This window comes from Hypanus sabinus, chromosome 4, assembly GCF_030144855.1.
Source record: "Hypanus sabinus isolate sHypSab1 chromosome 4, sHypSab1.hap1, whole genome shotgun sequence".
NCBI lineage: Eukaryota > Metazoa > Chordata > Chondrichthyes > Myliobatiformes > Dasyatidae > Hypanus > Hypanus sabinus.
Genome location: NC_082709.1, coordinates 12,166,699 through 12,192,874, shown reverse-complemented (window position 1 = coordinate 12,192,874; position 26,176 = coordinate 12,166,699). Strand labels below are relative to the sequence as shown.

The following is a 26,176-nucleotide window of genomic DNA, read 5'->3' as shown; positions in this document are numbered from 1 at the left end:
TGTTGGAATGGATAGTTAGGGATGAGATTACGGAGTACCCAGAGGCACATGGCCAGCATGGTTTCCTGAAAGGTAAATCCTGCCTGACTAACCTATTGCAATTTTTTGAGGGAATTACAAGCAAGGTTGACAAAGGAGATGTGGTAGATGTGGTGTACATGGATTTTCAGAAGGCCTTTGACAAGGTGCCACACATGAGGCTGCTTAGCAAGATAAGAGCCCATGGAATTACAGGAAAGTTACTAGCTTGGGTGGAGCATTGGCTGATTGGCAGAAAACAAGGAGTGGGAATAAAGGGATCCTATTCTGGCTGGCTGCTCATTACCAGTGGAGTTCCACAGGGGTCAGTCTTTGGACCGCTGCTTTCTACGATGTATGTCAATAACTTGGACTATGGGATTAATGGATTTGTGGCTAAATTTGTCGATGATACAAAGATGGCTGGAGGAGCGGGTAGTGCTGAGGAAACAGAGATCCTGCAGAGAGACTTAGATAGTTTAGGGGAATGGGCAAAGAAGTGACAAATGAAATACAATGTTGGAAATTGTATGGTCATGCACTTTGGTGGAAGAAATAAACAGGTAGACTATTATTTAGATGAGGAGAGAATTCAAAATGCAGAGATGCAAAGGGACTTGGGAGTCCTTGTGCAAGATACTCTGAAGGTTATACTCCCAGGTGAGTCGGTTGTGAAGAAGGTGAATGCAATGTTGGCATTCATTTCTAGAGGTATAGAATGTAAGAGCAGGGATGTGATGTTGAGGCTCTATAAGGCACTCATGAGACTACACTTGAGGTATTGTGTGCAGTTTTGGTCTCCTTATTTTAGAAAGGATATACTGACATTGGCGAGGGTTCAGAGAAGATTCACAAGATTTATTCCAGGAATGAAAGGTTTACTGTATGAGGAACGTCTGGCAGCTCTTGGCCTGTATTCCTTGGAGTTCAGGAGAATGAAGGGAGGATCTCATAGAAACATTCCGAATGTTAAAAGTCTGAACAGATTAGATTTGTCAAAGTTAATTCCCACGGTAGGGGAGTCTAGGACAAGAGGGCACGACTTCAGGATTGAAGGACGTCCATTTAGAACAGAGATGTGGAGAAATTACTTTAGTCAGAGGGTGGTAAATCTGTGAAACTTGTTGCCACGAGCAGCTGTGGAGGCCAAGTCATTGGGTGCATTTAAGGCAGAGATAGAATTGGTCTTGATTAGCCAGGGCATCAAAGCCTATGGGGAGAATAGAGGGGACTGGGGATGACTGGAAGAATTGGATCAGCCCATGATTGAAAGGCGGAGCAGACTACATAGCCGAATGGCCTACTTCTGCTCCTATATCTTATGGTCTTATGCTCTTATAGTTTTATGATGAATGCTACTTTCCTGGGACAGCACTCCATGTAGATGTGCTCCATGGTTGGGAGGACTTTACCCATGATGGACTGAGCTGTATCCATTACTTTTTGTAGGATCTTCTATTCAATGACTTTGGTGATTCTATACCAGACTGGATTATAACCACCAGTCAGAATACTCTCCACCACACATCAATAAAAGTTTTGATGTAATACCAAATCTTTTCAATCTCCCTCCAAACTGCTGATTTGTCAGCACCCTTTATGCAGCCTACAACAGTGCTGTCATCAGCAAATGTAAATGTGGCTTTGGACTGTGCTTAGCCTCACAGTCATAAGGATAAAGCAAGTGCAGCAAGGGGCTACACACATAGACATGTGATGCACCTGTGCTGATGGAGATTGTGGAGGAGATATTGTTGCCAATCCCAACTAACTGGGGTCTGCAACTGAGGAAGTCGTGGAACCAATTGCACAAGGAGTTATCGAGGCCAAGGTTTTGAAGCTCATTGATTAGTTTTGAGGAGATGATGGTATTAAATGCCGAGCTACAGTCGATAAAGAGCATCCTGATGTATGCATCTTTGCTGTCCAGATGTTCCAGGGATGAGTGAAGAGCCAATGAAGCGGTAACTGCTGTGGACCTGTTGTACCTGTAGGCAAACTGGAACAAATCCAAGTCACGTCTCAAGCAGGAGTTGATATGTTTCACCACCAACCTCTTAAAGCACTTCATCACTGTGGATGTAAGTGTTACTGGATGATAGTCATTGATTCAGGTTACCACATTCTTGTTAGGCACCGGTATAATTGAAGCTTGCTTGAAGCAGTTGTATACCTCAGACTGCCAAAGCAAGAGGTTAAAGATATTGATGAACAGTCCAGCCAGTTGATTAGCACAGGTCTTTAGTAATTACCACATCTGGGCTGGATGTTTTTCATGGGTTCATCCTCATGAAGGATGCTCTCACATCAGCCTCAGAGACTGAAATCACAGGGTCATCAGGGGCTGTAGAAGTTCGTGAAGGTTCCTCCATGTTTTGTCAGTCAAAGTGAGCTTAGAAAGCATTGAACTCATCTATAAGCGATGACCACTGTCACCTATGGTGCTTGGCTTCACTGTGTAAGATTTGATTCAAGTTTAGTCCAGAATTGGCACTTCACCATGAGGTTGCTTTCTGGAGATCATACCTGGAACCCCTTGTATCGTACTTGGTCACCAGACCTGAATGCTACTGATCTGGCCCTCAGCAGATTGCAGATGTCATGGTTCATCCAGAGCTTCTGGTTTTGAATGATTTTGTGGTAATACACTCATCATTAACTGCCTTGATCAAGTCTGTGACAACCATAGTGCATTAATTCAGATCCTCTGATGAGAGCTTGATCACAGCTCGGTCTATGGACTCATAGCAATCCCACAGCTGCTTCTCTGCTTCTCATGATCACCTTTTTGTTGTCCTTATCTCTGGAGCCTTGTTTTTCAGCTTCTACCTATATGCTGGTAGGAGAACAAAGACAAGTGATCAGATTTCCTGAAATACAGTCAAGACGGTAGGACTTCCTTATCATAGCATTGCAGTGTCTGCATGTGTAGGGACTCCTAGTGTTGCAGGTTCCTAGTGTTGATGATAATTGGTTAGAGATTTTTTCAAACAAGCATAATTAAATCCATAACTATAATTTGAAATGTATCAGGTTGGGCTTTTTCTTGGTTGGTGATGGCAGCATCCAATTTCTCAAATGCCTGATTAACATTGTCTTTTGGCGATATGTAAACTGCAGTCAGGATCATGGAGTAGAACTCTCTTGGTAAGTAAAACGGTCAGCACTTAATTATTAGAAGTTCCAGGTCAGGGGAACAAGAGTACAACAAAACCACCACATCCAAGCACCACAAAGAGTTTATCATGAAACACAGACTTCCACCTTTTGCCTTCTCTAGATCCGCAGTTCAGTCCATCCTGTGTATCAAGATACAGTTGGGTTTTACCAATGCATCCATGAACCAAGCCTCCATGAAACACAGTACACAGCAATGCTTCATTTCTCTCCAATACAGATATCTTACAGGTCCTCAATTTTGTTCTGTGACTGCACACTCTCTAACAAGATGCTGGGTGGATGGAGCTTAATTCCTCTATGTCTCAACCTGGCTTGGAATTCTTCCCTCCTCCCTCTCTTCTGGCTTGGCAATGTACCTTTGTCTGCTTAAAGTTGCTGTACCTGGTTGCTTGAGCGTTAATCTGCCAAGTTTCTCAGAAGATAATGAAATCACTAGCTGATCAAGACGGTTCAAAAGGACACTGCTTAAAGAGAAATTACAGGCTGCAGATTACATTGAGTGTAATTCAAAAGAAGTAGCTTTAGAAGCAGCCCACTACACGCCACCATGATACATGGGCACCATCTCATTTCACATGATCATGATCATGTTATGATCACTGTCTCCTGGGGGTTCCTTTACCTTAACCTCCCTATGAAGGCTGATGGGCTGATATTGAGGGCAAGGACAATACATTGTGAGACTGGGATGGATGGAAATGGAACAGTTGTGGTCAAGAGCTCTTCCAACCATACTGCAACAAAATCCTTTATTGGCAAAAAAAAAGAAGTCTGCAAGTCGTCTGCTATACTTTTCTTTCCCCTTATTCAACTGAATAGCCATTTGGGCCTGGCATATCATTATGCAGAACGTTTGTCTCAATGTTAGATTACATTCAAATGACATTCCATGTCAGCATTCAAACTGTGAACTTCAGCCCCAGACTCTTGATCTTTGGTCACCTGGTGTGGAGAGTGGGTGGGTCATCTGGGAGATTTTGTTGTCAGTTTGCTCCTGGGCTTGGCCAAAGTGGTCATTCATGGGTGGAGGCAAAAGGCAGTCAAGTTCTGCCCAAGTTGGTTGCTTGACCGTATTCCAAGTCACGTTCATGCCCATATGTCCTGGTGAAGGTGCATAAGGCCATAAGATATAGGAGCTGAATTAAGCCATTTAGCCCATCTATTCTCCTCCACTATTCAACTCTTAATCTCTTACCCTCTTCCCATAACCCTTCATGCCCTGACTAATCAAGAATTTATCAACATCTGCCTTAAATATACCCAATTGGCCTCCACAGCCACCACAACAACTTCCACAGATTCACCATTCTCTGGGTAAAGGAGTTCCTCCCATCTCCATTCTAAAAGGACGCCTTTCTGTGGTGAGGCTATGTCCTCTGGTCTTGGACTCCCCACCATAGGAAACTCCACTCTATATCCACTATTTTGAGGCCTTTCAACTTTTGATGGGTTTCAATGAGGTCACACATCATTTTTCTGATTTCCAGTGAGTAGAGGCCCAGAGCCATTAAACACTCCCCATGTGGAGTCCAGGACTGGTGAACACCACAAGAGCTCAAGCTAGGCCTTCTAATATACAGTAACAAATGACAACAAATTCAGAGTGGATCAAATTGTAGTGCGTTTATTATTTTACTTGCAAGGGCAACTAGTCCTCATGCGTTATCATCTGGAAATAGCTTCAGTCATAAAGTTAAAAGCAAACCACTTTTATTCTCTTTACAGAGAATAGTAATTTCTTCCATTCTATAACGTTCCTCCATTATCTGCATCTTTATCTGGTTCTCACATTCATTCTTTAGAAGCTGTGTCCTGTTTACATCCTCCCAGCCATAAAACACACATTCCCTGTTGTAATGCACGCACAACTTCCTATGCCACCATCCAAACCAGCTAAGCAGCAAAACACCCTGAGATTTCATAGCTTCCATTTTGTCACTTAACATTTTACAGAAGTTACAAATTCATAAAGATTTCAGGGTTACAGGTATATGTCCATACCTGTTAGCTTACCATTCCTCCAATGTATGGTCACATGGGAGTTCTTGGATATCTGAAATAAGAAAAAGCAAGGCTAGATATAACCATATAACAATTACAGCACAGAAACAGGCCATCTCGGCCCTTCTAGTCCATGCCGAATGCTTACTCTCACTTAGTCCCACTGACCTGCACTTAGCCCATAACCCTCCATTCCTTTCTTGTCCATATACCTATCCAGTTTTTTTTTTCATGACTAAATCGACCCTGCCTCTACCACTTCTACTGGAAGCTCATTCCACACAGCTACCACTCTCTGAGTAAAGAAGTTCCCCCTCATGTTACCCCTAAACTTTTGCCCCTTAACTCTCAACTCAAGTCCTCTTGTTTGAATCTCCCCTACTCTCAATGGAAAAAGCCTATCTACGTCAATTCTATCTATCCCTCTCATAATTTTAAATACCTCTATCAAGTCCCCCCCCCCCCAACCTTCTACGATCCAAAGAATAAAGACCTAACTTGTTCAACCTTTCTCTGTAACTTAGGTGCTGAAATCCAGGTAACATTCTAGTAAATGTCCTCAGTACTCTCCCTATTTTGTTGACATCTGTCCTATGATTCGGTGACCAGAACTGTACACAATACTCCAAATTTGGCCTCACCAGTACCTTGTACAATTTTAACATTACATCCCAACTCCTATACGCAAATCTTAGGGTGAGGGACTTTGCAATGGGTGCTTCTTACTTCATTTGTTGCTTACAAAATTGAAGAGATTAGAGAATGAGGGGGAGGGTGGTGGAGAATTTGGTAAAAGAATATGCCATGTTCCCTTGTTTTAACTCTTAGTTTCACTCCATAGAACAGTTCAGACAAATAGGTGCATGTGATCCATTTCTGCTCAGGCACTGCTGCATCCAGTTATCACCACTTTGTTTAGAAGGAGAGAGGGAGACTCCTGTCAGGACTGTGATCTGGATGTCATTATTGAGTAAATGGCACTGTGTGAAGGATGTGAAATGTGGGTGTGAGGTTTGTAGCTGTATGAGTAAAATGGAGCATGTGAATGCCAGGAATGAGTCATAGCATCCTCAGAATTTACATTGCAAAATGAGACCATTTGGTCAATTATCTCTGTGCCAGCAGTGTCTTGGGAAACAGTGAATGCTGAAAACGATAGTGATGCAGTGAACAGTATGTGGAGATGGTCGTGCTATTGGCAGGAAATGATCTTTTCAAGATATATTCCCAAACCCAAACCGTATAAACTTACTGGGTCACGATCAGATTAGAATCAAGTTTAATATCACCAGCATATATCATCAAATTCGTTGTATTTGCAGCGGCAGTAGGGTGCAAACATAATAATGTATGCAAAAAATACAAACTACAGTAAGTATATGTATATTAAATAGTTAACTTATATAAGTAGTGCAGAAATAGAAATTAAACAAAGTAGTGAAGTAGTGAGTAGTCATGGGCATAATGTCCTTTCAGAAATCGGATGGCAAGAGAGAAGAACCTGGTCCTAAATCATTGAGTGTGTGCCTTCAGGCTCCTGTACCACTTTTCTGATGGTAGCAATGAGAATAGGACATGACCTGGGTAATGGGGGGTCCTTAATGATGGATGCCGCCTCTTTGAGTCTTTGCTCCTTGAAGATGTTCTGGGTACTTTGCTTCAGTATTCAGCAATGAAAAGGACCTTGGCATTTGTGGGGATGACTTAAAGCAGACTGAAATGCTTGAGCATATAGACATTAAGAAAGAGGATGTGCCGGAACTTTTGAAAGGTATTAAATTGGATAAATCACCAGGACCGGATGAGATATACTCCAGGTTACTGTAGGAAGTGAGCGAGGCGATTGTTGAGCCTCTGACGATGATCTTTGCATCGTCAGTAGGGACGGGTGAAGTACAGAGGATTGGAAGGTTGCAAACATTGTTCCCTTGTTCAAGAAAGGGAATAAGGATAGCCCAGGAAATTATAGACCAGTGAGTCTTACTTCATTGGTGGTCAAGTTGTTGGAGAAGATCCTGAGAGGCAGGATTTATGAGCATTTGGAGAGACATAATCTGATTAGGGATAGTTAGCATAGTTTTGTCAAGGGCAGTTCATACCTTACAAACCTGATTGAATTCTTTGTGGATGTAACAAAACACATTGATGAAGGCAAAGTAGTGGGTGTAGTGTATTTGGACTTCAGTAAGGCAGTTGATATGGTTCTCTATGTGAGGCTCATTCAGAAAGTAATGAGGATTCAGAAATTAATGAGGTATGGGATCCAAGGAGACCTTGCTTTGTGGATCCAGAATTGGCTTGACCACGGAAGGCAAAAGGTGGTTGTGGATGGTTCGTATTCTGCATGGAGGTCATTAACCAGTGGTGATCTGTAGGGATCTGTTCTGGCAACCCTCCTCTTTGTGATATTTATAAATGACCTAGATGAGGAAGTTGAAGAGTGGGTTAGTAAGTTTGCTGATGACACAAAATTTGGGGTTGTTAGGGATAGTCTGGAGGGTTGTCAGAGGTTACAGCGGGACATCGATAGGATGCAGAATTGGGCTGAGAAGTGGCAGATGGAGTGCAACCTGGATAAGTGTGAAGTGGTTCATTTTGGTAGGTCAAATTTAAAGACAGAATGTACTATTAATGGTAGGACTCTTGGCAATGTGGAAGATCAGCGAGATCTTGGGGTCCATGTCCATAGGACACTTAAAGCTGCTGAGCAGATTGACTATGTTGTTAGGAACAAGTATGGTGTGTTGGCCTTCATCAACCGTGGGACTGAATTCAAGAACTGTGATGTAATGTTACAGCTATATAGGACCCTGGTTAGACCCCACTTGGTGTACTGTGTTTAGTTCTGGTCACCTCATTACAAGAAGGATGTGGATTCTACAGAGAGAGTGCAGAAGAGATTTACAAGGATGTTGTCTGGATTGGGGAGCATGCCTTATGAGAATAGGTTGAATTTGGCCTTTTCTCCTTGGAGGATGAGAGGTGACCTGATAGAGGTGTATAAGATGATGAGGGGCATTGATCATGTGGATAGCCAGAGGCTTTTTCCCAGGGCTGAAATAGCTAACATAAGGGGGCATAGTTTTAAGGTGCTTGGAAGTAGGTACAAGGGGATGTCAAAGGTAAGTTTTTCACACAGAGTGTGGTGGATGCGTGGAGTGTATTGCCATAGAAGGTGGTAGAGATGGATCAATAGGACTCTTGGATAGATTGACTATCCAAGAGTATATGGAGCTTAGAAAAATAGAGGACTATGCAGTAAGGAAATCTTGGGCAGCTTCTAGAGTATGTTACATGGTCAGCACAACATTGTGGGCCAAAGGGCCTGTAATGTGCTGTAGATTTTCTATGCTCTAAGTACTACTATTGTCCAGGTGATCCAAATCCTCATGAAGAGTCAATGAGATTGCATCTGCTGTAGACCTACTGTGGTAATAGCCAACAGGTGCATGCTGAGATAGGGGTTAATTCTAGCCACAACCAACCTCTCAAAGCACTTCATCACGGTGGATGTCGCTGCATCTAGATCCTCGTGATTTTTCCCCAGCTGTAACTTTGTGGTCCTACAGCCATCTGGATATAGTTGTAAAGCTTCTTGTATCTTTGTGAATCCTTCCTCGACTTCCTACTTCCAGTTACTGTGCTGTGACCTCCATTTCACTAGCTGGAAACTTTGGAGACTGTTTTTTTTTCCCAGATTAAATAATTTCTTGTTGACAATTTTATTTTCAAAAATGCTGTTATTGCCCACTTGGCTTTATGCAGATTTTATTGGTGCTCACCACTCACAATGAATGCATCTTGCCATTGTACAGTGCAGTTTGTCTGGGTTGGATGTTGCAGCTACAAATATACATAGGCAGCTCCTGAATTGCACATGGCCAATCACACAACAAGCCTCTTTTCTGAGATAACACAGTTCGGCCCACACAACATCAGTTTGACCTTTCGAAGGCAGCAATGTAAATAATGGCACATGGAATGATATATCCGTGAGAAATACTTCACACAGAGTGCTGATGACTAATCAGTAGGCAGTTTTTAATGTTAGCTTTGGTATATCTGCATTGCTGTTAGGATACTCCTGTTGATTGGAGGAGCTGCTTACTGATTCGATGAAAGTAATGATGCCTAACACCTAAAGTTTCATGAGGTGTGTTATCATGTTGCAGTTTTTATTTCCCTAAGGAAATATGCCCAGGTTTTCCTTGAAATCTTGTGCAGATATAAAAGGAAGCAAATTTTTATTGTTTTATTATAAGCCCGGAATAAGCCCTTCCGGTCCTTCGAGCTGCACTGGCCAGCAATCCCCTGATTTAATCCTAGCCTAATCACAGGACAATTTATAATGACCAATTAACCTACTAACCAGTATGTCTTTAGACTGTCGGTGGAAACTAGAGCACTTGGAGGAAACCCGCACTGTCACGAGGTGAATGTACAAACTCCTCACAGACAGTGGCAGGAATTGAACCCACGGATCTGGTACAGCAAAGCGTTGTGCTAACCACTAGGTGACCATGGTGTCCTAGAAGCATAGAACCACAGAACACTACAGCACAGTACAGGCTCTTCAGCCCTCCATGTTGAGCCGACCCATATAATCCTTAAAAAAAATCCTACTGTCAGACCCAGCAAAGAGTTTGAGTACATGCTGGAAGCTGATTATGAGAAAAAGCTTTATGATCATTTAAGTTGCCTATTCACTGGCTTGGCAAACGCGATCATGGTTCTATCCGTGAGCATGATTGTTCTTGGGCAGTGTCTTCTACAAGACAGGTGACCCCAGCCATTATCAGTAGTTTTCAGAGATTGTCTGTCTGGCGTCAGTGGTCACATAACCAGAACTTGCGATATGCACCAGCTGCTCCCATGTCTTCACGTGACCTAAGCAGATGGGACACTTTTCCCAAGGGTGTCCTGCAGGCTCGCGGAGGGAAGTAGTGCCTCACACCGCACCTTTCACCTTATACGGCATACCATGATTTATTGGCTTGGAACAGGATTATAATTTCTTTCTTTGCCCCATAATGGAAAGCTGCAGAATTGAATGATGCTTGAATTAAACAAGATAGATCTTACATGTAGCTCAGTCATAAGACGATTAGATATAGGAGCAGAATTTGACGATAAGATATAGGAGCTATTTCATCATGGCTGATCCATTTCCCTCTCAACCCCAGTCTCATGCCTTCACCCTGTATCCCTTCATGCCCTGACCGTTCTAGAATCTATCAATCTGCTATAAATATACCCACTGACTTGGCCTCCACAGCTTGGTATTGACTTTAAAACATACTTCTTTTAAATTTTTGGTGAAAACACTAAGTCTGTTAATCCTGATTATGCAATTGTGAAATTTTAGTTATTGCACCACTGCCAGTTATCTGTTTGTTTTGTTTACTTAGGCAACTTTTAAAGGATGGATGGACATCATGTATGCTGCTATTGATTCGAGAGATGTAAGTGGATATTAATTAAATAAAGTTATGGATATTTAATCACCATTCATTCAAAAATGATGTCTGATTGTTTAATATAATGGCCCTTAAGAAAATCCTAGAAATTAATTTTAACTGTGGAATTTTATATTGTCCCTAATTTTCATTATTTAAAGGGGTTCACTGATTGTAATGAACATTTTATTGCATGAAGTATCAGAATTATTGCGTGCATTTCAGGTTGATACATCTCAGATGAATTACAAATAAAAGTGTGTTTTGTTCATGTGAATTTTTAGTTGCTTTAAACATTAATGTAAGAGATCAGAATCAGGTTTAATATCACTGGCGTATGTTGTGAAATTTGTTGCTATATATATTTTAGAAGTTAAATAAGTGCAAAAAGAAAGATTAAAAAAAACTAGTGAGGTAATGTTCACGGGTTCGATGTCCATTCAGAATTTGGATGGCAGAGGGGAAAAAGCTGTTCCCGAATCATTGAGTGTGTGTCTTCAGGTTTCTGTACCTCCTCCCTGATGGTAGCAATGAGAAGAGGACATGTCCAGGGTAATGGGGATGGGGATCCTTAATGACGGATGCCACCTTTTTGAGGCATTGCTCTTTGAAGATGCTGGGAAGACTGGTGCCCATGATGGAGTTGAGTGAGTTCACACTCTCTGCAGCTTATTTCAATCCTGTGCAGTGAAGATATGTGAGATGTTTAGGAGATTCGATGTTTTTGAGATGAAGCAAGTTATATTACGTGTAAAATAGCTACAGCTGAGACCATGTTTTCATGCAACAACTTGTTTTCTAACTTGACACAACTAATAACTTACCAAATTATAGAATCAGAACTGTGTAAAAGATGCTTGGACAATACATGGATAGGAAAGGTTTAAAAGGATATGGGCCAAAAGAAGGTAAATGGGATTAGCTAGGATGGGAATCGTGGTCAGAGAGTCATAGAACATTACAGCGTAGAAATAGGCCCTTTGGCCCATCTAGTCAGTGCCAAAGTATTAATCTGTCTAGTCCCATTAACCTGAAACTGGAGCATAGCCCGCCTATCCATGTTCCTATCCAAATTTCTCTTAAATATTGAAATTGAACCTGCATCTGCTACTTGCACTGGCAGCGTGTTCCACATTCCCACCATCCTCTGAATGAAGAAGTTCCTCCTTGTGTTCCCTTTAAACTTTTCACCTTCTGTCCTTCACCCATGACTTCTAATTCTAGTATCATCCAACCTCCGTGGAAAAAACCTGCTTGCTTTTAGCCAATCTATACCACTGTCAAATCTCCCCTCATATTCCTTCGCTCTAGTGAATGAAGTCCCAACCTATTGAACCTTTCCTATAACTCAAATCCTCAAGTCCTAGCAATATCCTTGTAAATTTTCTCTATATTCTTTCAATCTTATTAACATCTTTTTGAAGTAGGTGACAGTACCTCAAATTAGGCCTCACCAACATCTTGTTCAAATTCAACATAACATTCCAGCTCCTGTACTCAAGATTTATGAAGGCCAACATGTCAAAAGCTCTCGTTACACCCCCGTCTTCCTGCAGAATCACATTGAAGAAATTATGGATCACTCCTCAGTACCCTACCACTCACCGTGTAAGTCCTACCCTGGTTGGTCCTCCCAAAGTGTAACAGCTCACACTTGTCTGCATTAAATTCCATCTGCCATTTTTCAGCCTAACTTTTCAGTTGGCCTAGATCCTATGGCTAACCATGATCGTCATCCTCACTGTCCACTGCAGCCCCCAATCTTGGTGTCATCCCCAAATTTGCTGATCCAGTTGACCACATTATCATCCGGATCATTATATAGATGAAAAACAACAAAAGACCCAGAAACGATCCCTGCAGCACTTCACTAGTTACAGGCCTCCAGTCAGAGAGGCAGCCATCTACTACCACGTCAGCTACTCCCACAAAGCCAATGTCTAATCCATTATACTACCTCATCTTGCATGCCAAGCAACTGAACTTTCTTGATGAACATCCCATGCAGGACCTTGTCAAATGCCTTGCTGAAGCCCATGCCATGCCTTGTCTTCATCAACTTCCCTGGTAACTTCCTCAACAAAGCCTTTAAGATTTGTTTGAAATGACCTACCACGTACAAATCCACGTTGACTACCCCTAATCTGCCCATGTTGATCCAAATACTAGTATATTCGGTCCCTTAGAATACTTTCTAATAACATGCCTACTACAGATGTCAGACGTGCCAGCCCTTCGTTTCCTGGCTTGTTCTTAGAGCCTTTCTTAACAACGGAAAGTTATCTATCTTCCAAATCTCCGGCACCTCACCAGTGGCTAAGGATGTTTTATCTATCTCTGCTAGCCTGTCTTTGGTTTTATAAAGCAACCACCTTACTAGTTATGCCTGTGTGCCTTTACCAAAATAATAAATAGTGATATTGGGAATATCTATGCTCCTTTGTGTTTTTAAATGTTTTCTTGTTATTTGGCAACTCAGTTAGTTGATTCTGTGAGGTAATGATTATTGTTAGATTGAGGCAGCGACAGGAATTGAACCCAGGTTACTGGTACTGTAAAGTGTTGTGCTAACCACTATGCTGCCGTGCCACCCCAAAGAACACTGGGGTCCAATGGTCAGGGTCCATGGCGTATGAAGAGGGGAACCCCTGCTTCCAACTAGATATGATCAAGTAAGTGATGGATTAGGTGAGGGAGAAAACAATGGGACTGTAAAAGGTAGATTTTTTTTGAGGAAGTCAAAAGGAAGTAAGAAAGAGAGAAAGACCGGAGAGACAGAGTGAGAGAGGGAGAGAGATTAGAGCAAGTGCCAATATCAATTTAGTCATAATACGTTTTAAGATATGATTCTGGGAGTTCTGAATTGTCTTTTATTACCACATATATCAATAAAACATTAATGTAATGTAAAACAAAGCAAATTGATTTTTTTGTTCCTGTTTGTAATCTTTGCCCTGAATGATATTTTTAGGTGAAGCAGCAACCTGACTATGAATGCAATCTGTACATGTATTTTTACTTCGTCATTTTCATCATCTTTGGATCTTTCTTCACCTTGAACTTGTTTATTGGTGTCATTATTGACAACTTCAATCAACAGAAGAAAAAGATAAGTATTTTGACTGAAATTAAACTAATATGGCTAATTTGAATTTACCCTTAAAGTTGTGCTCATAAAATGCCAATAATGCAGTAGATTTGTGCACTTCCCTCAAGGTCAGATCTGTCAAGTTACAGTGGACAACCACATGATGGGAAATATATGTGAAACTTCACATGTATCAATTGTAGAGTGTGTATTGCTTATTTTTATTCATTGGCTTTGACAGAAACATTGCTTATCCTTAAAAGTAGCCTGATGTTTCATTGTTGTTTGGACTGTGAGAGTTTGTCTGGGTGACTGCATTTTGGCATCTTTGGTGTCTCTTCTTCCCTCTTTCAATCTCACTATTTTTGGTCTTTTTTATTTCATTTCTGTTTTTGTTGTTTACATTCTGCTTAATTTGGTGATTTTTCACTATTTGGTGAAGCTGATTTGATGGTATATACAAGGTAAATGGTAGGACACTGAGGAGTGCATTAGAACAGAGGGATCTGGGAATACAGATACAAATTTCCCTAAAAGTGGCATCACAGGTAGATAGGGTCATAAAGAGAGCTTTTGGTACATTGGCCTTTATAAATCAAAGTATTGAGTATAGGAGTTGAAATGTTATGGTGAAGTTGTATAAGACACTGGTGAGGCCGAATTTGGAGTATTGTGAGCAGTTTTGGTCACCAAATTACAGGAAGGATATTAATAAGGTTGAAAGAGTGCAGAGAAGGTTTACGAGGATGTTGCCAGGACTTGAGAAACTAAGTTACAGAGAAAGGTTGAATAGGTTAGGACTTTATTTCCTGGAGCGTAGAAGAATGAGGGGAGACTTGATAGAGGTGTATAAAAGTATGATGGGTATAGATAGAGTGAATGCAAGCAGGCTTTTACCACTGAGGCTGGGGAGAAAAAAAACAGAGGACATGGGTTAAGGGTGAAGGGGGAAAAGTTTAAAGGGAACATGGGGGGGGGGGCTTCTTCACAGAGAGTGGAGGGAATGTGGAATGAGCTGCCAGTTGAAGTGGTAAATGCGGGCTCACTTTTAACATTTAAGAAAAACTTTGACAGGAGCATGGATGAGAGGGTATAGAGGGGTATGGTCTAGGTGCAGGTCAGTGGGACTAGGTAGAAAAATGGTTCGGCACAGCAAAGAAGGACTGAAGGGCCTGTTTCTGTGCTGTAATGTTCTATGGTTCTACGTATCTGATTCTGTTTGCAGCTACAATTTGAACGAGGCCTGAATTTGGTTGTATTATTCCTCCTGTATGCTTCCGCAAGCCCAACCTCAATGAGGCCCCACATACAGACAAGGAGCTATTTGCACCAAATGCATGACTCCCCAAGTGTATTAAGATAATTAATTCTAACAATATTAACGCCATCCAGTTTGCGCCAACAAGGGCAAAGGCAAGGGAATGAGTAGGGATAGTTTTGAGTAATTCGGAGCCGGTCAGAGCATTATGAAGGACTTTAGAGAAACTCATAAACGCAAGAGATTCTGCAGATGCTGAAAATTCAAAGCAACACATACAAATGCTGGAAGAGCTCAGCAGGTGAGGCAGCATTGATGAGAATGAATAAATAGTTGCTGTTTCAGGCCGAGACCCTTCTTCTGTACTGGAAAGGAAGGGAGAAGATGCCAGAACAAAAAAAGGTGCGGGGAGGGGAAGGCGGAAAACTGGAAGATGAATCCAGGTGGGTAGGAAAAATGGAAGGCTGGAGAGGAAGGAATCTGATAGGAGAGGAGGGTGGACTATAGGAGAAAGGGAAGGAGGAAGGGACCCAGGGAGAGATGATAGACAGCAAGGAAGAGAAAGAGGCCAGAATGTGGAATAGAAGAAGAGGAGCAGGTGGGGGGGGGGGGGGGGGGAATGGAAACATATTTTTACCAGAATGAGAAATCGATATTCATGCCATCAGATTGGAGGCTACAGAGCTGGAATATAAGGTGTTGCTCCTCCACCTTGAGGATGGCCTCATTTTGGCAATAGACCATAATGTCGGAACAGGAATGAAAATCAGAATTGAAATGTTTGGCCACCAGGAAATTTGCTTATACAACATCAAGCTCTTTGCTTTTCTTGGTACAAGCAAAGGATGACTGTAAAGTTCCTTGAACCATTTTCAGAGTGATTGCCAGACCTGTAAAGGAGGGAGGACGTTCTATTTGTTAGAAAATCTTCTGCTCAATGTCCTTCATTTGCTGTGGAGGCCTGACTGGCTTAGGATCTTAGTGAGGGCAAGCTGCTTGGCCATTTACACCTCAGTCTGAAAATTAACATCGTGCTGACTTTGGGCATGAACCAAGTGACCAAGGGACCCCTAAACAGCCAATTTGCAATTGTCAGTAGTCTGATTTATGAAAGAGTAGTTGCCACCATAAACTTATATCGCTATTACTTATAACTGATCATTCACATGTTATGTTTTTATACTTTGCAGTTTAAGTATTTATTATTGCTCCATTCTTCTCTCCTGGTTTCTAATTGTTTTATTTTGTATTTTGCATATGATTATTTTGTATATGGTTATTTTGCACAGTGATATCTGCATATGGCCATTTTGCATATGATTATTTTTACGTATGATTATTTTGCTTATTTTTCTCTGCTTCTGTTTCCATGTTTTCAGTGAAATGAGTCTTCATTAGACTGATGTATAATCTGTTTATCTGAATCTCTGTTGTTTCAGTGCAGTCTTCAATCTTCGAGCTTTATTCTCTGTTTACCTCCCTCCGCTCTGTTCTCGTGATCTATTTTTCCCTCTGCTTTCATGTGTTGTTTAGTTTTCTCTCCTCTTTCCAGTTCTGTGTTCTATGTGGCTGAAAGACAGTGACTGATTGCAGAATTCAGGGCAATGGCAAAAGGGAGAAGAAGTGTTGACAAGGGTAGCAACCACGAAGAACGCAATCACTAAGAAGCCGCCACATCCATTACACTGAAAAATGTGATGCACTGAAAGATGCCCCACTTCCCTTGCAAGATCATGTTTTTTGATTGGCTCCCAAATACTGCATTATAACCAGGGCATTCTGTATGTATCTCCTTTCTTTTAATTCCAGCCAAAAATTATTGATTTTTGTAATCTTACTCAGTAATGTGATAAAATTGCAGGCATGTATAGAATCAGGGAAATTTCCTTTATTCATGTGGTCCAAGATTCTTTTTTCACAGGGTCCTCTTTGAGACAAAACTGTCAATTCACATGTTGTAGGCAGCTGATTCCTCTAGGAGGGTTGTTTCTGAGATACTCAGCTGGGAAATCAGAACACCCTCCTGCTTCTCCTCTTGGAGAGCCCACATCTACATCAGGGCAAAGGTTACAGTTAAAAATATTAATTGTTTAACTACAACGAATATTGAGACAGAACTAAAAGCTAATTTGGACTGATTACCTTCAACATATTATCATTCAGGACATTTAATCGTTGTGGAAAGCTCAGTCATATTTGCATTGTAGGCCTGTAATATCCCAAACTACATCTTCTCAGGTGTGAAAGTTAAAGATGCAAAGTATTTTTATTATCAAAGTATGTTTTCAGTGTACGTCCCTGAGATTCATCTTTCCACAAAACAAAGAAACACCATGGAACCCGTTCAAAGGAAAACATCAAACCCCCGACACGCAAGAACAAACACGCAAACAGTACTAAAGTATGAGCAGAAAACACAAAATATAAAACATCAAACCACAAGTCATCAATACAGTCCTGGAATACTCAGCTGAGTATAGCTCTATTTAGTCCAGTGACACCGACTGCAGACTGCAGTGCCATTTAGATGTGAATATAAAATTTGAGTACAAATTGTTGGAAGTGTAGAGAAATTGCAGTTATTCTGTGTACTAAGCATAGGTGGTCATGAAAGTAAGCTAGGGATCTCAATAGATAAATCTCAGTCATGAAAAGAATCAAGCTATATTGACATGACATTTGCATAGTAGGGGAATTAAGGGTTATAGGGAAAAGGCAGGTAGGTAGAGATGAGACAATAGGCAGATGAGTCATGATCTTATAGAATGACGGAGCAGGCTCAATGGGCCAGATGGCCTAGTCCTGCTCCTATTTCCTGTGTTTTATGATTAAATTACAAAATGAACATTGAAGAATCACTGGAAATGAATGTCAGCAGTTTTCTTGGAAGGAGTGTTGTGTGGTTATTAATCCAAATCGATCTAAGAAAATAGTTTGGTACATGGACATTTTTTGTTTCATGTACTTCAGCGATCTCATACTTTTGATGTTTTCAAAGAAATGATATTTCTCACTACCATAACTAAAAAGACAGTTGTTTTATATGTAGTAGATATGCATTACTTGGATCCTTGATTTTGATTAATCATCTGCAGTCACATATAGATAGACTCAGTCACTAAATTTATATAAGTTGTCTTCAGTTATTCTATACCATCACAAAGGAAACAACAAACCCACATCACTGGTTTTCAACAAACCCACAAGATGCCAAGCATCAATGAAACATCAAACAACAAGTCGTCAAACCCCAGATAAGAGTGAGGTGGTTCATTTTGGTAGGTCAAATATGATGGCAGAATATAGTATTAATGGTAAGACTCTTGTCAGTGTGGGGGATCAGAGGGATCTTGGGGTCTGAGTCCATAGGACACTCAAACCTACTGCGCAGGTTGACTCTGTGGTTAAGAAAGCATACCGTGCATTGGCCTTCATCATTCATGGGATTGAGTTTAGGAGCCGAGAGGTAATGTTGCAGGTATATAGGACCTTGGTCAGACCCCACTTGGAGTGCTGTGCTCAGTTCTGGACCTGTTACTACAGAAAGGATGTGGAAACCATAGAAATGGTGCAGAGGAGATCTACAAGGATGTTGCCTGGATTGGGGAGCATACCTAATGAGAAAGGGTTGAGTGAACTTGGCCTTTTTTCCTTGGAGTGATGGAGGATAAGAGGTGACCTGATAGAGGTGTATATGATGATGAGAAGCATTGATCATGTGGATAGTCAGAGGCTTTTTCTCAGGGCTGAACTGGCTAGCATGAGAGGGCACAGTTTTAAAGTGCTTGGAAATAGATGCAGAGGAGATGTCAGGGGTAAGTTTTTTACGCAGAGACTAGTGAGTGCGTGGAATGGGCTGCCGGCGATGGTGGTGGAGGCGGATACGATAGGGTCTTTTAAGAGACTTCTGGACGGGTATATGGAGCTCAGAAAAATAGAGGGCTATGGGTAACCCTTGGTAGTTTCTTAGTTAAGGACATGTTTGGCACAGCTTTGTGGGCTATAGCATGGAGTTATGGAGACAGAAGTCTCATTATCACATAAATCTGCACACATCACGGTGCTCCTTCACCAGGAATGTTTTCCTTTCTCATCGTCTTTTGGTTCTGTAGAGAATCGCCAATTTACTGTATTAACATGGCGCATGTTCTGAACCTCATCACTGCACTAGTGATCCTTTCAATGGTACATCTGAACTCTAGCTCCATTGAGTCCAGATGCTTCCTAAGGTTGCGCTAAGGGGTCAGATACATTTTGTGCCTGATCCCTTCACATTACACCAGCTATTGCTGGTGCATCTAGCATGGTTCCATTTATTTGATCGAGCTGCCAACCTTAATTATAAAGGTAAGTCTCACTAAATATTTTGCTAGCTTTGATTCATTGTAGAATTATATTTTTGATTAATCAAATATTTAGGAATAACTTTTCAATATATTTTAATCAATTTATTTTTTCCCAAAATATACCTAATTATCAAAGGCATTTATTAACAATATGTCAGGGCTTAGAAATGGTAGGTCTGAGATGGGGGCAAGTCTGCAGGGTGTGTCATACCAGAGTCCTTCTCATCACTGCTCCACTTATTGCCCAGTTAGTAGAGTGAAAACCTCATGCTTACCGGGAATCATGTTAAAGGGTTGAAGCCCCTTAAGGTCTCGTTAGAAATGGGCAGATTGAGGGCTCAAAGGGGTGCAAGGGCCCATTCCAAGCTGTATCTCAATAAATAAAAAATAAATTATCTTAATTTACTGAACCACAGAGCAACAAGACAAATTTAACATATTTAATGTTGATAAATAAACTTTATAGAAACAAATGTCAATGTTAATGGAAAACAAATTAAATTATACAAATTAATGTTAAAAACCTGTCCTCAAGGACAGTAGGAATTCCTTATACTATGAACAATGTTTTCACCATGCACCTCCCTGAGTCTTTGTTGTCTTTTTCAATTCAGACCTGGGTGAATCTTGGAAGGAGCATCACCAGAAATTGCACTAGGCAAATCAGTGATATTTATCAAATCGTTTCTCTAAAACCATTGGGCAGTAAGTCTAAGATTGGGCCAAAACTTTGAAGTACAAAAAGTGCAAAAGTTAACAAAGTTCTATAAACTCCAATGTAAGTTGGAAAAAAGGGAAAAGTAAACTTTCATAACTTTCAAATTTGTATTTACAACTTATAAATATAGTTATGTAAAATATTTATGCTTTTGATGCAGCAATCTCTTTGTAATATAGTTCAAATAATCTGATGTTTATTGATCTAGAACAGGGGATCCCAATCTGGAGTCCATGATATAAAAAATGTTTCGGAACCCCTGGTCTAGAAGGCCATGGAAGCCTGACTGAATGTTGTAAAATTAGCATGCGTTTGGCTATGAATGTGATTATAACCAGTATGTTTTTGTCATTTTACCTTGGAGGTCAAGATATTTTCATGACTGAAGAACAAAAGAAATATTATAATGCAATGAAGAAGCTAGGATCCAAGAAGCCACAGAAACCTATACCAAGGCCCTTGGTAAGAGCCACAAATTTAGCACAGATCAAGAGCAATTCTACAATTTTCACTATAATACTGAACCTAATAGTGTAAATAGAGGTATGAGCAATTGGAATCAAACAGACAGGAAGAAGGTGACAAGGACAGGAGGAAGAAGTGATGAGGCTGGAGGAGAAAGAGCCACCATTTTGATGGCAGCAATCATCATTAATCTCCAAGAGACCATAATCTTGTCATAGGGTTTGGAGGTTTGTATGCCTCAGTGACTCGAAGAGCTATGTTGGGTGGAGAATGAGCCTTGTGCTTTGGCTCTTGGCAGGGTTACCCATGCCAAACAGTTCAAACGGTAGAGGTCAGACTAAGAGTGGTCCACCGGTCCTCCAGGTTTGGGGGTCCAGCTGAAAATTTTAGGGGACTTTGTGAGTGTATGTGTGAGAGAGAGAAAGAGAGGGGAAGAGGCACAGGTGGGGTTGTTTCAAGAGATATAATCATTTTATTTAGAAACCCATCTGTGGTGGGTTCACAGCATCTAAATTGGGGCTTAGTCACTATTGAAGCAGTCTCCAAAAGCACTGTGAGAATCTGTGCTTACACATATGACATGCTATCTGACATCTGGAGACCTAATCTGACGACGTCTAAAATGGTGTACACAATGGAAAAATATGAGATGATGTATTATGACAGACTGAACAAACATTGAGTATTTTTTAAAATGGTAAGTGATAATGATTTGTTGATGCTGAAAGAGTCCTGCACATCCTTGAGGGCAATGAAATATAACATGCAGATGTAGCAGGCGACTAGGAAGATGAATGAGACATGGTCTTTAATGTGAGAGAATTTGTACAAGATTAAAGATATCATACAGTAATTATATGGGTACAATATGACGAGATGGGAAACATTATGTACAATTTTGCTTTTCTTTCTGGGAAAAGGATACACTGATTGTAGAGGGAGTGGTGAGGTGGAAATATGTCTCTACCAAAGAAGATCCAAGGTGTTCCTTTCCTCCACTAGCCTGCAAGGTGTAGCACCTGCTTAGCACCTCTTCCTGCACGCTCAAGATCAGCTGGTGGTGGATGGTCGTATGAGCAGCTGATGCATATCACAAGTCCTGGTTATGTGACCAATCTCGCCAGGCAAAAACTCTCTGAGAAGTTTTGATACTGGCTGGGGTCACCCATCTTGCAAAGACACTGCCCAGAAGAAGGCAATGTCAAACCATTTCTGTAGACAAATTTGCCAAGCACTTTCATGCTCAAAGACCATGATTGCCTACATCATACAACACAGCACATGATGTTGTTGAGAGGAAGTGCAGTAAAGATATGCCAACCTAGTTCCTCGGATGACAGGTCTGTCAAATGAAGAGAGAACGAATTGACTATTTCAGCAAAATAACAGATGATCTCAATGAAATAAATAACTTTCTTGGAAGGTGTGATAGGATAGATATGGGGAAGATGTTTTCCTTGGCTGAGGAATCTAGAATTATGGATCATAACTTCAACATAAGGTTTAGGCCTTTTAGGATCGAGGTAATAACTCTTCACTCAGAAGGTTATACAATATGAGCAATTTCTACCCTGGAGTGCTGTGGAGACTTGTTCATTGATTTTAGATTGCTGGATACTGAAGTAACTGAGAGATATGGTGATGACAGAAGACAATAATTTCTGAAGTAGAAAATTGGCCTATATTTTATTGAATATTGGAACAAGCTTGAGGAGATTTTTGCTTGTTCTGTTCTTTCTGCTTTTCTAGCTAGAGCAGAACTTCATTTTTCTATGATGCATGTCTTTCCTTACTTATTGAGAAAACTAGCTTGGATATTTTGAAAAACATATTTTTGCAGGTGGCACCATTAGTAACTAATATATCTGATACTGTTTGTTTTATAGAACAAGATTCAAGGCATGGTGTTTGATTTTGTAACCCAGCAAGTTTTTGATATCAGCATCATGATTCTCATTTGCCTTAACATGGTCACCATGATGGTAGAGACTGATGAGCAAAGTAAAGAGATGGATAACATCTTATATTGGATCAACATGGTTTTCATAGTTCTGTTCACCAGTGAATGCGTGCTTAAACTGATTGCGCTTCGCTACTATTACTTTACAATTGGCTGGAATACTTTTGACTTTGTAGTCGTCATTCTTTCTATTGTAGGTAAGAACCTTATTAGGCTTAAGTCCCTGTTCAAAAAGTGTAATTTCTTTTTTTTTGTCTTTGAACTCGAACATAATGGCTTTGCTGTTTGACTAAATCTTAGGAATTACAGCTATTTTGTGAAAGGTATTTAGCAGCAAAATTATTCAACAAAACTTGACAAGTACTTGCATTAAGTTCAAAAGCCTATAAGATACTGTGAAACAATGTGAAACTGTAAGTGATTATTTGTCTGATGTAGATTCCAAATAGAATAGAGGTTTTGTAATATTTTCAGTGTAAAAAACATTAGGAAATATTAACAATATTTAAAGTGGAGTTTTTTTAACCATTTGTTTTATAATAGGATGCAGGTGGTGATATTTTTATATTAGTCTAGTTAGGATCACAGAAACAGGCCCTTCAGCCCATCTAGTCCATGCTGAACCATTTAAACTGCCTACTCCCATCAATCTGCAGTAGAACCATAGCCTTCCATCCATGTACAAGTTGTTTATTGTTATTTAACTATATACATGTCTATAATGTCTATAAACCATATCACGTACTATATATAGAAATGAGAAAAAGTTTCTTTGAGCCAGAGTGTAAAGCACAGCAGTACACATAACGCACAATAACTTATGATAGTAAGGATAAAATCTACACTTGAATCACACGTAAATAACGAACAAAAGTGCATTAATATTCATATTGTAAGGTACAGAAGAGATTTACCAGTGACACTTCAAATACAATGTGGCAGGGATTTCAGAAGCCTAATGGCCCGGGGGAAGATCTGTTTCTCATCTTGATCATTCTTGTTTTTATGCATCAGACTCACCTGCCTGATGGTAGAAAGTCAAAGAGGATGCGGGGTGGATGGGAGGGATCCTTAATAATACTAAGCTCTGCATACGCAGTGCTCCTGTTAATTGTCCCTGATGGATGGTAGGGAGACCCTTATGATCCTCTCAGGGTTTTCACAGTCCTTTGTAGGGACTTCCGGTCCGATGCCAGGCTGCTCCCGAACCAGATGGAGATGCAGCTGGTCGGGCATTCTCAATGGTGATCTTATCGTAATCCAAACCTCTCTTAAATGGTGAAATCAAGCTCGTGTCCACCACTTGTGCTGGCAGTTCACTCCACACTCTCATGATCCTCTGAGTGAAGAATTTCCTCTCATTTTCCCTTTAAACTTCTCAGCTTTCACCCTAAACCCTCTGGTTGTAGCACCAGCCAACCTCAGTGGGAAAAGCCTGCTTGTATTTATCCTATCTATACCGCTCATAATTCTGTAAACCTCCTCTCAATCTTCTACGTTCCAAGGAATGAAGTCCTAACCTATTCAATTTTCCATTATAACTCAGGTCCTCCAGTCCCGGCAACATCCTTGTAAATTTTCTGTGTACTCTATCAATTTTATTTACATCTCTGCTGTCAGGTGACCAAAACTTCATACAATATTCCAAATTAGGTTTCACCAATGTCTTATGCAAATTCAATTTCATTTAGTTAAAAAGATCTAGGTATTAAGGTTTGCTAAATTGTGGTGTATAACTGCAGTGCTCAGAAAAATTCATAGATCTCACACAAACCTTTGGTTTTATAAACTGTCATAAATGAGAATCATCTTTGAGCTGAGGAACCATTAAAGAAGAGGGTTTCTCTCTGGGTGCTCCAGTTTCCTCCCACAGTCCAAAGTTTTCATATGTGATAAGGATGATAAAATACAATGAAAATTGGACCAAGACAGCAAGATATTTCTATATTATAAGGTTATATAATAATCCTGATATTGATTCTTCTCATTTGTGATATTTTTTCAATCTTTCAATGTTGTGGTCTTAACGTTATATGAAATATATAGTGTATGTGTTACTACACAAAATAATTGGTAAAATCTAAATAATTTGTATTTTCTTTCCTCCAGGCATGTTCTTAGCTGACATCATTGAAAAATACTTTGTGTCGCCAACCTTATTTAGAGTGATCCGGCTTGCCAGAATTGGCCGTATCTTGCGTTTAATCAAGGGTGCTAAGGGAATCCGCACACTGCTGTTTGCACTGATGATGTCCCTTCCTGCCTTGTTCAACATTGGTCTATTGCTCTTCTTAGTCATGTTCATTTATGCCATATTTGGGATGTCTAATTTTGCTTATGTGAAGAAAGAATCCGGCATTGATGATATGTTCAACTTTGAAACTTTTGGGAACAGCATGATCTGCTTGTTTCAGATCACCACTTCTGCTGGCTGGGATGGGTTACTGGCTCCAATTTTAAACAGTGGGCCACCAGACTGTGATCCAACAAAAGATAACCCAGGCAGCCCTATCAAAGGAGATTGTGGTAATCCGTCAGTTGCTATTCTATTCTTTGTTAGTTACATTATAATATCTTTCTTAATTGTCATAAATATGTACATTGCTATTATTTTGGAGAATTTCAGTGTTGCTACAGAGGAGAGTGCTGAACCACTGAGTGAAGACGACTTTGAGATGTTTTATGAAGTTTGGGAAAAGTTTGATTCAGATGCAACTCAGTTTATGGAGTATGGTAAATTGCATGATTTTGCGGATGCCTTGGAACCACCACTTCGTGTGGCAAAGCCCAACAAAATACAACTCATTGCGATGGATTTGCCCATGGTCAGTGGAGACAGAATTCACTGCCTTGATATCTTGTTCGCCTTTACGAAGCGTGTGCTGGGTGAGGGCGGAGAAATGGATGCTCTTCGACAGCAGATGGAAGAACGCTTTATGGCATCTAATCCATCCAAGATATCCTATGAGCCTATCACAAGCACTCTGCGACGTAAGCAGGAGCACATGTCTGCAACTATCATTCAAAGAGCTTTCAGGCGATACCTGATCAGGCGGACTCTGAAGCAGGCATCTTTCATGCTCAAAGAGAAAGGGAAAACGAGCGAGTTTTTACCAGGCAAAGAAGAGATGGTGATAGATAAATTCAATGAAACCTCCACGACAGACAAAACTGATATGACTCCTTCCACCACATCCCCACCATCCTATGATAGTGTAACAAAACCAGACAGAACCAGGGAAGAGAAAGAAAAAGAAGACAGAGGCAAAGATATAAGGGATTATAGAAAGTAAAATGCAAACAAATCAAAAAGGATCCACTTTGTATGACATTGTTTACAGCTTTTAAGTGTGACTCAACCGTATCAACAGACTCCACTTGGAGATCTATGCCAAACAAACGATTAGTATATAATGAGGTCACTGACCCTCACCAGAAGCCGGTGACTCTGTATAGTGGGGCGAGGGGGGTGGTATGGTTGGAGAGTCAGCAAGTGGAGTAGGAGGTTACTGTTTTCACTACTGGTTGACGCTGCTGAAGAGGAAAGTCTAAATAGCTCCTAAGACTGGAGGAACAAGACAAAGGGACCAGAAAATTTTACATATTTGTGTGTCATTTCTTGTGTAATACTAGTGTGTTTTATCTATATATTTTGCATTCCTGTTGCCACAGTTCCACTGTTTATA

General features: G+C 40.6%; 1 protein-coding gene across 11 annotated transcripts in view; it reads left to right on the top strand.

The window, feature by feature from the left end:
• The window catches only part of scn1laa (sodium channel, voltage-gated, type I-like, alpha), a 150,349-nt gene extending 124,566 nt beyond the window's left edge, over positions 1-25,783 (top strand). For all 11 annotated transcript variants that reach the window (XM_059966437.1, XM_059966436.1, XM_059966435.1 and 8 more), the window contains 5 exons: positions 10,608-10,661; positions 13,627-13,764; positions 20,423-20,527; positions 22,417-22,687; positions 24,600-25,783. In XM_059966437.1, coding sequence (XP_059822420.1) covers positions 10,608-10,661; positions 13,627-13,764; positions 20,423-20,527; positions 22,417-22,687; positions 24,600-25,783 — 1,752 coding nt within the window. The remainder of the gene's footprint in view (positions 1-10,607; positions 10,662-13,626; positions 13,765-20,422; positions 20,528-22,416; positions 22,688-24,599) is intronic.
• The last annotated feature ends 393 nt before the right edge of the window (positions 25,784-26,176 follow it).